Below are 11,683 nucleotides of genomic sequence, written 5' to 3'. Positions count from 1 at the left end.
TTTGTTACTAGCACTGTGAAGGTGGTTGTGGCCTGTTTCTCCTCATCTCCCATGTCTTCCTCAGGTCACCTGAATGCATGGAAGTTTCTCACAGTTCTTGCTGGGAGCTGCCAATCCACACCGACTGGTGAGGAGTGGTGCTGCCCGGCAGGAGTATGGAGCAATTCTTCTAGTATGGTTCCCTGTGATGGGGACCATCCAGACAGACAAATTTAGCTGCAAGGCAGAATAGTCCCTAGCTTTGCTTTCAGTGAACTAACTCTTCAGACTGTGGCACGATGTGAGGAGGAGAGTGGTGCTCACCACAGCTTCATGGGGAATAGCTAGAAATGGGTGCTGGACCACTGGGAAGGAATGAAAGGGCTGGTGCAGAGAAGATGAGTAAGTGCAAGCCCTACAGAGATGTTAGGGCTGCAAAGATTGCATCCAAAAGACAAGGCTTGCTGACAGATGGCACAGACGGATTAGACATGGCTGTGAGTGATGTGGAAAGAGGAAGAAGAAATTTGGGAGACTCTGCTTTCTGTCCCTGCTGCCAGCCACCAGTGCGAGCCCCCAGGTACTCTCCTTCCTCATGTTGCAGGCTACTCTGTCTGAGTTTAGTACATGTTACTCATGCCTTCAGGGCAGAGGCAAGAATTCACAACCAGTGGCTAAGCTCCCTTTGAAGAACAATTTGAGGCTAGGTGTTCCTGCTTGCAAAAACACAAGCCACTGAATAAGTCTCTGCATTGCAAGGTTAGTTCTGTAGGTATCGACTCCTCTTCAAGTCTCATAAAAACTGTATGTCCTGGGTAATGCTCAGTCCTGTTGATGTGATCTGCTGTGATAAGGGGAATAACTCTTTCCTGAGATGATTTTAAAGGATAACGATGAATTTATTTAAAACTACATACCAAATCGGATGCGTGGGCCTCGTCGGACTCAGCAGCAACAGCACTGTTTGCCTTCTGTCATGGACTGCTGATTTCCCAGCAGGGGCACCAAGCCAAACCATGCCTGCAGTAGCCCCGCTGAAGCTGATGAATCTTCACCCAGGCTGGACTCAGCCCCATCCTTCCTCCTCTGTCTGCATTCTTTGTCTTGTCTGGTTTGTGCTCTGCTAGGCTTAGGGCAAGGCAGCTCTACATAATCATTCCTTTCCCCCATGTACAGGCAGTCAGATTCAGTCTACAGCAGGGAGAGCTGGATAAGAAAGGGGCCTGTGAATGGGATTTTGTAAGATGTAGCAGCAGTGGGAATGTGATGAGGACACTGGTATAAAAGGCAGAGCCGATGCCAGGTGCCAGGGTCTCTGTATGTGCTGCAAGAAGATATACCATTGCATACTCCACTTTTAATTCATACCCATCTGAATTAGAGCATCAGATCATACTGTTAACTTAAAAGCACCCACACGGCATGATTCAGATTTAAAGGATCTGTTTCCCTCTTTGAAGCTCCTGCTAATTCAGAGGAAATCTGTAGAAAAAGCAACACTTCATCCACCCGATATTGGTGGTTGCGAAAAAAGGCTCAAATCTCCCTCTCTGTACTTCTTTTTCTCCCTCACTTGCACTTTATATTCTATTTCAAGGTCCTGCTTGAGGCTGTAATTCCTGCAGAGCTCTTAGATTCAACTAGTTGACACACAGCCCCATTGTTCTCCGTCACCGTGCCAGGCTGCACACGACTGCGCTGGTTATTATGTGTGCTTGTAGGCAACCTACCCAGGGACAGATAGGTTATTCTGTCGGGGAGACCCTGCACCGTTTCTTCTCCTGTGGAGCTATGCCTTACTTCAGGAACATGATGCTGGGAATAGAAGAGAAATTAAGCCAAGAAATTAGGACGCACTTCATTAAGAAACACACACACTTTTGCTTAGCAGAGCATGCACTAGGCTGGGACCAGGTAACAAAGCATTACTTCTAATCGACACTTTTCCATCAAGTGCCATTCGTATTTTTCTGCTTTCGTAGTAGCTTAGGACCAATCTAAATCACTGTGGTCTCTCCTTGAGACAGGTGGGTTTTCAAATGAAACCCTTCCTCACACTGACCTACATTATTTCTGATTGATGCTGTGTGGTGCATATGAGGCTGGGGTGATCAGAAATATCCGCTCTGGCCAGGCAATTCTAGAAAAGACAAAGATGAAAGCTCACATGCTCACTCTCCTGGTTGTTTTTTGTTTTGGTTTTTTGGGGTTTTTTTTTGGTGGGATTTTGTTGTTGTTAATTCATCTGTAGCTCCATAGTGTTTAGTGGGAGGGAGGTGTCAGTACCTCGGTACAGCAGTCAGTGTCCCCTTTTCCTCTACCTTGTTAAACCTCTGACTTTCACTTGGCAGTCTGACTCAGCGCTGATCCCCCTGTGCTTATCATTCACGCTTGGAAGCAGGTTGCAATTGCAATTTCCATCCCATCACTTCAGGCAAATATTTACCCCTCTTTTCCTAACTTGTGTTTGTCTTTCTCTCTCTCGCACGTTCCTCTTTTCATCCTCCCCCCTTTTTGTTTCCCATAGCGGTGGGTGTGCAAATTAAGCTGGAGTTGCTCCAACGCAAGTTTTGGATGGCCATGCAACAGGTAGGAGCATCAGCAGTCGTGCAGAGAGACAATTCAATGCTCTTTGTCAGCTAGGTCGATGCTATGCTGCATCGCGTACGATGGCATTTTGGTGAGGGCTTTTGTGAAATTCATATTAAAAGATTTAGGAAGTAGATTAGTTTGAAGTCACACATTTCTGTAATCCTTTGACGGCACTAATGCTGTGTGAGCCGTGAGTCTGTTCCGCAAATGATGTGTTGACAGTGTCAGCATCCTGGCCTGGCATTAGCTCTGCTGCATATGACACATTTAATTGTGGAAATATGTTTTGTGCTCATTCAGCCTTTCAGAAACCTTGTGGAAATCTACGATTTTGGGCACATGGAAAAAAAATCTACTGCCCTCTCCTATCATCTTGATAATGGTAATAAAATGCTACCAGCTTGCCAAAATAAAAATAATTTGCTCCAGGGATAAGCTTTTAGTGTTGTCCTAATTTTGGGCACTCTTGCTGGACTGAGAGAAGTGGAATAATTAGAACATCCCCCCGGTCTGAGAGGCAGGAAAAGAGAAACACCTTTCACTTACCACCCAGGGTCTTTCCCCCCAGGCTTTGCTTTCAGGGAGGTATACTGGAGGGATGAGACTGATGGGACTGAAGCAGCACACAGCAGAAGTGGCTCCACTGTCAGGAGAGGGAACTGTCATCAGAGGGGGATGACAGAGAAGATAGGAGGAGGGCAGGAGGCTGCTCACTGGGAGCAAGCACACGTGGGGAACAGAAAAGCCCAGAGTTGGCTGCAGTGGCAGGAGCATCCTCCCATGTGGGAGATCACATAAACCTAACCTGAGCTAAAAAGACTTATGCAGAGCATGTGAGCACATCCTGAAGCATCAGCAGAGAGCTTCATTTTTAAAAATCTCCTGAGAGCCATACCCAGCCAGTTCTTACACAAATAAGCCCTCATCGGTGTTAAGTGAAACTGGGAAGGCTTATTAAAGAAGCTGAAAGGAGGCCTGTGTGCCAAGTGCCTGCATGCCACCACCCTGGTAGGTGCTGGTATGAAAAAAACCTGCATATGGTTTCCCAGGACATGACCACTGTTTGACAGAGGAATGACTAACAGATTTTGTTTTCTCTCTCTCTCCTGCTTCACTGCATGCTGTGCTGCTTTGGATGTCCACGCTGTGCCTCCCGCCTCCCAGCCCAATGACAGTGATGTAAGTAGACAAAAGCTGGGGATGGGGAGGCATCCCGGCGTGCCTCACCACAGCTCAGCTTTGTAATTGTGTCGTTTGTGTGCCAGCATATTATAGGCACTGTCCCTTGTCTGTAGTCACTGGAGACCGTCCAAGTCTGTCATAGGCTGTGTTTGTCTTCACAGTAATTAAGTGTCTTTGGCAAAGCTGAAAGTGCTCTGGGTCACAGCATTCCAGAGACCTCACCAACAGCAGGACAATGCTATGAGGTAGGCTGGTCTCTGAGGAGGGAGCTGTGCCCATAAGGCAGTAGATGTGGTCTCAGAACAACCAGGGAGCTCAGGTTCAGCTCTGCCCCACCCCCAGGGGCTCCCTGCAAGCTGCTGGTGCTTTCGCATCAGTCTCCTCACCACAGTCCCACTGCTGCATGTCCAGCCCAGCACCGGGCACTGCTGGACCTTCTCCAGGTCTGGAAGAGCAGCAGCAGCAAGACTCAGTCCTAATGCTGCTGAGGAAGACACAGGCCCTTCTTGTGGGAAACCACTCTGGTTCACCTGGGTTCTGTTCTGATTTCCGAGCTCTGGGCTATGTATTTTTATCCCCCAAGGCCATAATAGTGGTTCGTCATGACTGTATTTCTCTGCTGACCAAAGGAAGGAACCCACCAGGGGTGAAGTATAGGGCCACCTCTGTGCATACATCCAAGGTGGCAAAACAACCCGATGCTGTTTTGTGGTGAGGCAAGGCTGAGACAATGCTTGCAACTGTGGGTAAAGGCATGTTTTTAAACTGTCATCCCTAGAGCCTCAAAAAGCCAGTCAGGGTTGGAGCATGAGCACGCGGTATTGCAAAGCCACAGGGCTTGAAACAAAATCAGGCATCTCCAAGCCTCCCCTGAAGCTGAGCAGAGGGATGGAAACCTGAAAATATTGGGTTTGTTCTGCAAAACTCAAGAGAAGAAACAAATTTGAACTGAAAGTCATGGTCTTGTTGTGGTTTGAAATGGCAAATTCACCTCTTGTTCCTGAGAATCATCCAGAAAGGGGGCTAGGGTTTATGTATAAGGGTTTTGCAGAAATAAAGGGCAGCTGGCTGAGAGCAGACAGGCTACGCAACACATCAGTGTCCTTCCCTGACCCCAGAAAACCTCTGGCAGGAAGGGGACCCCGTGTACAGAAATGGCAACACCATGTCATCTTTCTTTCCTCTGCTGCTAGAGAAAATAGCATTAAAAAATAACACAAAGAGACAGACACATGCAGCCATGGCAAACTTGGAACAATTATGAAATCAATAAGCACCTGAAGGGCTTTGTTACTCACCACTTAACCCATCGAGTCCCCACCCACTTCAGTGTTGTGAAACACATGTCAAGTCCAGTACACAGAAATCCTAAATGAAACAAAATGGATGGTGCCTTGGGCTACACAAGCACCATTCACATCCTATTTATCATTAACTGTCTGGAGAATAAAGAAACCAATAGCAACAACAACAAAAAAATCCCTGCCTGAGAAGAATCCTGATCTAAAATACCATGCCATGTGTTTAGTCCAGATACTAGCAGATGCTGAAATGCGTGCTGGTTTCTCACTGGTGCACAATAACCTTTGCTTTCGCAGCCAGGGACGTTGACGCTGCCCCCTTTCTTTACAAGTGCCACCTCTGCTCAAAGTGTGTAGGTACTGCTGGAAGCGTGTCTGGGAGGCACATGCAGGATCAGAGCCCTCAGCAAAGGGGTTGTTGCTCAGAGAGGTGGGGAGTAGGTAGAGCCACTGAGTGGCCAACTTCAGGCATGGTACCTGTGCACGCTGTAGAGCTTGTCTTGGTGGGAACGCCAGCTAAATTGCAGAGCTCTGTGGGACGCTGGTATGGAGACCTTTAGCTCAGCGGTCTCAACGGGGAGACGCTAAGATGAGATTATGCCATAGTTAATTCCCTGCTTTTCCTTTCCAGTGCAGTGCCTTGGATGGTGCCTGTCCGCTAAGCTGTCAGGATGATGTAAGTTGCCCAGATTTCTTCTCTATACCTGTGATGGGTATGATTGACTACATACTCTGTGGAGATTTCTGTCTCCCCCCAAAAAAATGTATTGCCTGTCATTTCCTCACAGGAGGTTGCACAGCTGGGGCAGGACCTCATGCTGTTGAGACAAACCTGCAGTTTAGGTATTCCCTTCAGCTGTGAGATGTCAGCTGAGCCTGGGCAGGGGCATGGGGATTCCAGCCAGTGACTCTAAGGAGAGTCCCTCTCCTCTAAAGCTGTCTCAGTGGCATCCCAGGACTGCCAAAAAGAGTGGCTGTCAGCATGGCATTAGTGCCGGACACCCCCCTTTGCATTTACACCACTGCTTCAACCTTGGTCTCAGGCATATTTGGGACAGGAGTTCCTCTGCCCTGGAGAGGAAGATCACCAGAGAATTTTCCTTCTATGTTCATGCAGGATTTCCTCTGCATCCTAATTTTTGCTGTGAGACCTAAACATTTTAATCTAATGTGGTTCCATTTCCTGCTCTGCAAAATAAAAATAAGGCCAGTACTGATGACACTCAGTGGTGAGGAGAGGGTTATTTCATGAGTGGTTATAAAACTCTGAAATCTGAAGATGGAAGGCATTTGATACCATTTTATTGAAGAGGAGTTCTCTCCAAATATCCTGTCGCTTCCTGCAGGATGCCTTGTCTTCTTGAATGTGGCTCAGAGCCTGCTAGGCCTGCACACAGCCCTGGCAAGAGACAATCTCCGTCACAGTCAGCTCACAAAGTAAATACCTCAAAATGGAGGCAGAGAGGGAAAAGTCAATTGTGTAAAACCCATGGTAGCTGAGCCGTGGGGCTAGGCATGGAAATGCCGAGGCTGTTGCTGTAAGCACAAGCCCACACCACTCCGTCTTGCACACAGCGGTACCTACCAGACAACCATGGAAAAAGCTGTCTTTAATGTTGCTTCTCTTTCATCTCTGCAGATTCTGAATTGCTTCCTCATTGATAATAATGGCTTTATACTCGTTTCCAAAAGACCTGCAGAGGTAAGAGAGCATAAAAGAAGGAGAAGAGTGTGCTTGGCTTGTTCCTAAATAACCCACCAGAGCTGGTTAAAACAAATGAACTTCAATTGTGTAATAAGGTGGCTGAGGTATATTTAAATTCAGCTGTGCAGTGAGGGGGAAGCCTCCCGGCAGAGTGACAGTACATCCTAGGTAAGGAAGGAGTTTGCAGTGATAAGGAAGGAACTAGTCAAAATATCTTTTTATCAGAAGTGAGGAAATTAGTCTCCTTTCCCTTGGCACAGATGCTACTGAGAGATGATCTCAGACGGTCCCAGAAGGCAGGTGTGCCCTGATGCAGGAAGGGGAAGGGGAAGGGGAAGGGGAAGGGGAAGGGGAAGGGGAAGGGGAAGGGGAAGGGGAAGGGGAAGGGGAAGGGGAAGGGGAAGGGGAAGGGGAAGGGGAAGGGGAAGGGGAAGGGGAAGGGGAAGGGGAAGGGGAAGGGGAGGGAAGTAGCGCTTTTGAGCACCTCTGAAGCCAAAGCAGGCATTCTTCAGGAAAGCAAACTGAGGGGATGGTAAGAGCAAAACGCCAAAGGCAAAAATGAAGATGAAATCATTTAAGCAAATTGGAAACAGGAGCACACCTGAAGAACTGGAAGATTTACTGGACTCACAGAGGTGAAAGGAGTAAGGAAAAAGACTCAAAATAGTAATAAAAATATAAGCAACAAAAGTTGCTTCCTTTCCTCCTGCTGCCAGCCCCTCCACAACCATTTCTAGGGAGCTGAAGGGGCACAGTTTGTGATGTGACATCCATGAAGTCTGGGTAAATTCAACAGTACCAGCTACTGCATGGTTTAGCTATACTTTTCTGCTCTCTGGTATATTTACCACAGAGCTATTTGTTTCAAAATAATAAAAGGCCATAGATTTGGGTGTCAGAAAGTGATGTGTTGGAACAGTCTCATAAACTACAAAGCAATAAGTCAATGGGAAGAGTGGGCTTACAGAAGAAATGAGAATTGAAGGAGTTTTGTTACTGACAGAAGTGCAGAGTTTCATTAAAATTGCTAACTGGAGTTAACAAATACTGTATGTGTCTTTCCAAAAGGCAGTAGATCCAATCCCAGAAATCACTTTCTTCAAGATGTGACAAACAGGTTGAAATCGAAATTAAAAATAAAGTAACAGAACACCCTATGGATGTGATTGGGAGAAGCAGCACAGCTTCTATAAAGGAAGAAAACCTATCTTATCAGCTATAGTTCTTTGAAAGTGTGAGTAAATCAGGAGATAAGGGAGAATGGATGACCTACTGCATTTCAGTTTTTCTAAAAGCCTTGAATAGAGTCCCTTACAAGAGGATTATAGAGAATTTCTGGTTAAAGAGTGAAGCGTGAAGTAGTGGCATTGATCTTAAAGTAGCTGGGACAGAAAAGAAGGAAGAGGAATTTTTAGACGGATATTTAGATGGAAAGCGTCAGCTATATGAGTCCTATGGTTTCCCATCTGGACTTGTGTTGGTTAGCATATTCAGAATAGGCTGGCAAAAGAAAAAGGTGAGATCATGAATTTTGCAGGCACTACACGGTAAGTTCAGAGAGGCCAAGATGAGAACTGCTGGGACTCACAAAGCAAAATGAATCAGCAACACAGTGGCACCAGGGGGTGATACAGATAGATATCAAGAGGGGCATATTGCAAGGAATAATCAGCCTCTTTTCTGTCGGGAAAGTGGCCTACCTGGCACACTGAATATTCCAGTAAAAGTGCCCCTTCAATGATATGGTGTGTCAAAAAAAAAAAAGAAAAAAAAAAAAGACAAAGAAAACTTGAAAAATAAGGGAGGGAAATGCTGTAAAGTTGTATTGGCTCCCTACTCCAATAGGCCAGGTCCTGCTGCGTGTTCAGGATGGGCTGGTAGTCTTAGGAGTCACTGTTTCCTCCTCTAACCCCCATGGCATTTTCAAAGCTGCTTTACTGAGTCCTGTGGCATGTGTCCATAGATAAAGGCAGCTACACCCTTTAGGTACCATGTCTACTGTTCATCCTCAGCACCGCCCTCCTGGGTTCCATATTTTTTCTGCATCTTACGGAAAATTCGTTTTTCAAAAAGCTTTTCTCTGAAAGATCTGACTAGCAGAAACATGGCATTATTCTGGTTTTGGGTGAATTACAAACATTATCCACATGCCTCCAAGATCAGGCATTTTGGCAGGCACCAGAGCTGTCGTCTCCTGCAGCTGTTACCTCCCCTGATCTCATAGAATTCATCACTACCTTTCTTCTGATTTCTTTATTTTGTTCCAGTTGCTGCTTTTATTTGCCAGTGGCACCACGAATGTCCACTCCGTTAAACCTTACAGGGAATTCAAGACAGCAGCAGCAGCAGTACTCGGTTTCATAGCCTTGCCACCTGGATGTTGCTGCATGGATCACTTCCTGCTATGTGGCCTTCCCTCTCGAATCCCATACTCTTCCCTCAGTGCATTATTTAACGTAATGCAAAAAAAATGTCCTGTACCTGGAGTTTTGTGGGGGTTTTGCTTTCCTGGGAAGTCACTTAGTTTGCTGCCCTCCCTCCCCACCTCATACCTGACACCAGGACCAGAAAGAGTAGCTCAGCTGCCCAGGTGAGCGTTTCAGCCCAGCAGCAGGGAGAAAGGCAGCCCACCCACATGCTGGCTGTTCTGACCCACTGGTTGGGACGAGAGAGAGCTTATCGGATGCCAAAGGAGTGAGGGTGCACAGGCAAGTGTAGGCTGTGGCGGCTCCAGCACAACCAGGGCCCATGTGCATCCTTCTTCCCTGATGAAGGCACCCGAGGAGCGTTCACATCCAAAATGCCTGTTTCCCAGGGCAAAGTGCAAGATAAGAATAGTGGAGAGGTGCCAAAGTGCCTATGTCCTTATAGACCCCAGACAAGCACCTGGCACTGGAGACCTGCTCCTGGGGCTCCGAGATGTTTTGCTCTGTCTCTCTGCTTGCTCCTTTGGGGCTGCCATGCTTTACAGTGCACTCAGCCTGCTGCCTGCCCAGGGCTGCCTAATGCCCTCACCTCCTTCCCTAGGTGAGCACACCAGAGCAGCTTCACACACGAATGGGTTGAGGACAGCCTGACTCAGGCTTTGCTCCTCTCTGCCCTTGGCGTGGGGGATCAGGATGGGGGATTGGCTCTAATAACCTCTGCCTGAAGGCAGCAGGAAGCTTACTGGCAGCCAGAAGCCACCACAGAAGAAAGAGGGACTCAGGATTTTAATGAGTGACGTGTTGGAAGCTCCCTGAAGGATTACTTGGGGAAGAATGGGTAATCTCTTAATTCAGGCTAATCCCCCATCCAGACTCAACATGGAGGGAGCAAAGAGTTAATAGCCAGAGCTAGGGGAAGGAGAGGGTGAGGGAGAGGACCAGGCGATCTAGGGCAGGGGAGGAGGGGAAAGCAAGTGGCAGGCCCAGGCTACGATGCAGCAAGGGCTTCTCCAAGCATTCTGCTGCTGTTTGAAGCCACGGCCCCATGACCACCTCTGGGTTTTTAGCTGCCTTTTGTTGCCAGCCGGGGGCACAGCTGTGGATCACAGGTGTGGAGCTCACTCCACCTACTGCATGCAGATGTTCCCTCGCTCACTAAACCTCTTTCTCTAGGACTGCTGCCTTCCCCCTGAGGCATCTTGCAGGGTATATTTTCAAGTTCTGCCCAAGTGGGACTGCAAGAACAAGATGCAGGGTGGCAGCTGAAAGGCCAAGATCCCATCAGGATGGGCAGATGTGGAGAAGTAAGGTTTGGCTTTGTTTGAGCCATGCAGGGAAGCCCAGCCAATGTGGTAGATCCTATTTCTCTACAGCTTTTGTGTGTGCCAAAAGTACAGATTGCTCAGGGATCCAGCAAAGCATGGACACGTACACGTCTGTGAGCAGTGATGTATCTTGCAAGCCATATGTGTGCTCCAAGATGCATCTCTTCCCTGTGCATAGCCTGCATATGTACTTGTACACTCTCAGCTGCAGGGGGATGTGGTACAGCATGTGTCACGCAGGATGTCAGAGGCAATGCTTTGTACTGTGAAACTCTGAAATTGCAAGGGCTGTGGAAACCTGCCCAGAGCTGGGAATTAGGAGAAACAAAGTAGAGGGATGTCTGGGAGAGCAGCAGCCAGTCACTGGAGGAAGCAAGCTGTAATGAGAGCTGCTTTGCAAAATGTCGCTTTGGTACAGGACTGCTTTGTTTTCTGCCAAGTGATGCTTTCCTGTGTTACTACCTGCACAGGATACCTAAAAGAGCACCAAGCTTTGAAAGCCTGATTCAGTGTTAAAGGCCAGTTTGCTGATGCTTTTCTGAACACATTCCCTGGGCCTTACTCTTGATTACGCTAGTAGCTCCTCATACTTGTACCTATAGGAATGACATCCTACCTGGAGAAATTCGGTCAGACATCAGCATCTCTGGACAGGGTGGGCCCCATTTACAGACCTGCAGTGGCCCTCTGCCCTTGCCACACTGGCTGAGCTTGCACTGCATTAAATCCCACTGCTCTGGCTCCTGCTGTGGCTGCAGACTGGTATTAAATGGAAGCAGCTGGCCTCCTCACCGCCCTAATCAGATTGAAAGAGCAAGGGAGGTGAAAAAAAGTTAGCACTCGCTCAGACTCATTTGACTATGTCTGAGACGATTACAGCCTAAATGCTCGAAGGGAGTTGATGTTATGTATCGATTTATACAGTGAAACGCCTTCTAAAGCCTGTTGGGAAGAGGCTCATAACCATGTAACACTACTGTTAGATTGTTAGCATGCGATCTTAGGTAAATCTGCCTAAGGGGGGTTTTTTAGTGGAAATGCCCCACTCAAATAAATGAATTCATCTGTCATCTGCTAATACATGCTAAACGACCGCTAGCCTTATCAGTGGAAAAGTAAAATGCCCCCCCCCAACTGCGTGAATGTTTCCATAACATATGGGAGCTATTTACT

General features: G+C 47.5%; 1 protein-coding gene across 1 annotated transcript in view; it reads left to right on the top strand.

Moving 5' to 3' along the window:
- Positions 1–11,683, top strand: part of CACNA2D4 (calcium voltage-gated channel auxiliary subunit alpha2delta 4) — a 132,927-nt gene that overhangs the window by 103,232 nt on the left and 18,012 nt on the right. Inside the window, exons 27-31 of the mRNA XM_064458482.1 lie at positions 2,507–2,568; positions 3,736–3,750; positions 5,686–5,730; positions 6,694–6,756; positions 7,020–7,055. Coding sequence (XP_064314552.1) covers positions 2,507–2,568; positions 3,736–3,750; positions 5,686–5,730; positions 6,694–6,756; positions 7,020–7,055 — 221 coding nt within the window. The remainder of the gene's footprint in view (positions 1–2,506; positions 2,569–3,735; positions 3,751–5,685; positions 5,731–6,693; positions 6,757–7,019; positions 7,056–11,683) is intronic.

The sequence above is a fragment of the Phalacrocorax carbo genome, chromosome 1 (genome assembly GCF_963921805.1).
Source record: "Phalacrocorax carbo chromosome 1, bPhaCar2.1, whole genome shotgun sequence".
Taxonomy (NCBI): domain Eukaryota; kingdom Metazoa; phylum Chordata; class Aves; order Suliformes; family Phalacrocoracidae; genus Phalacrocorax; species Phalacrocorax carbo.
Note: the sequence above shows the minus strand (reverse complement) of the source record. Positions and strands in the feature narration are given on the sequence as shown.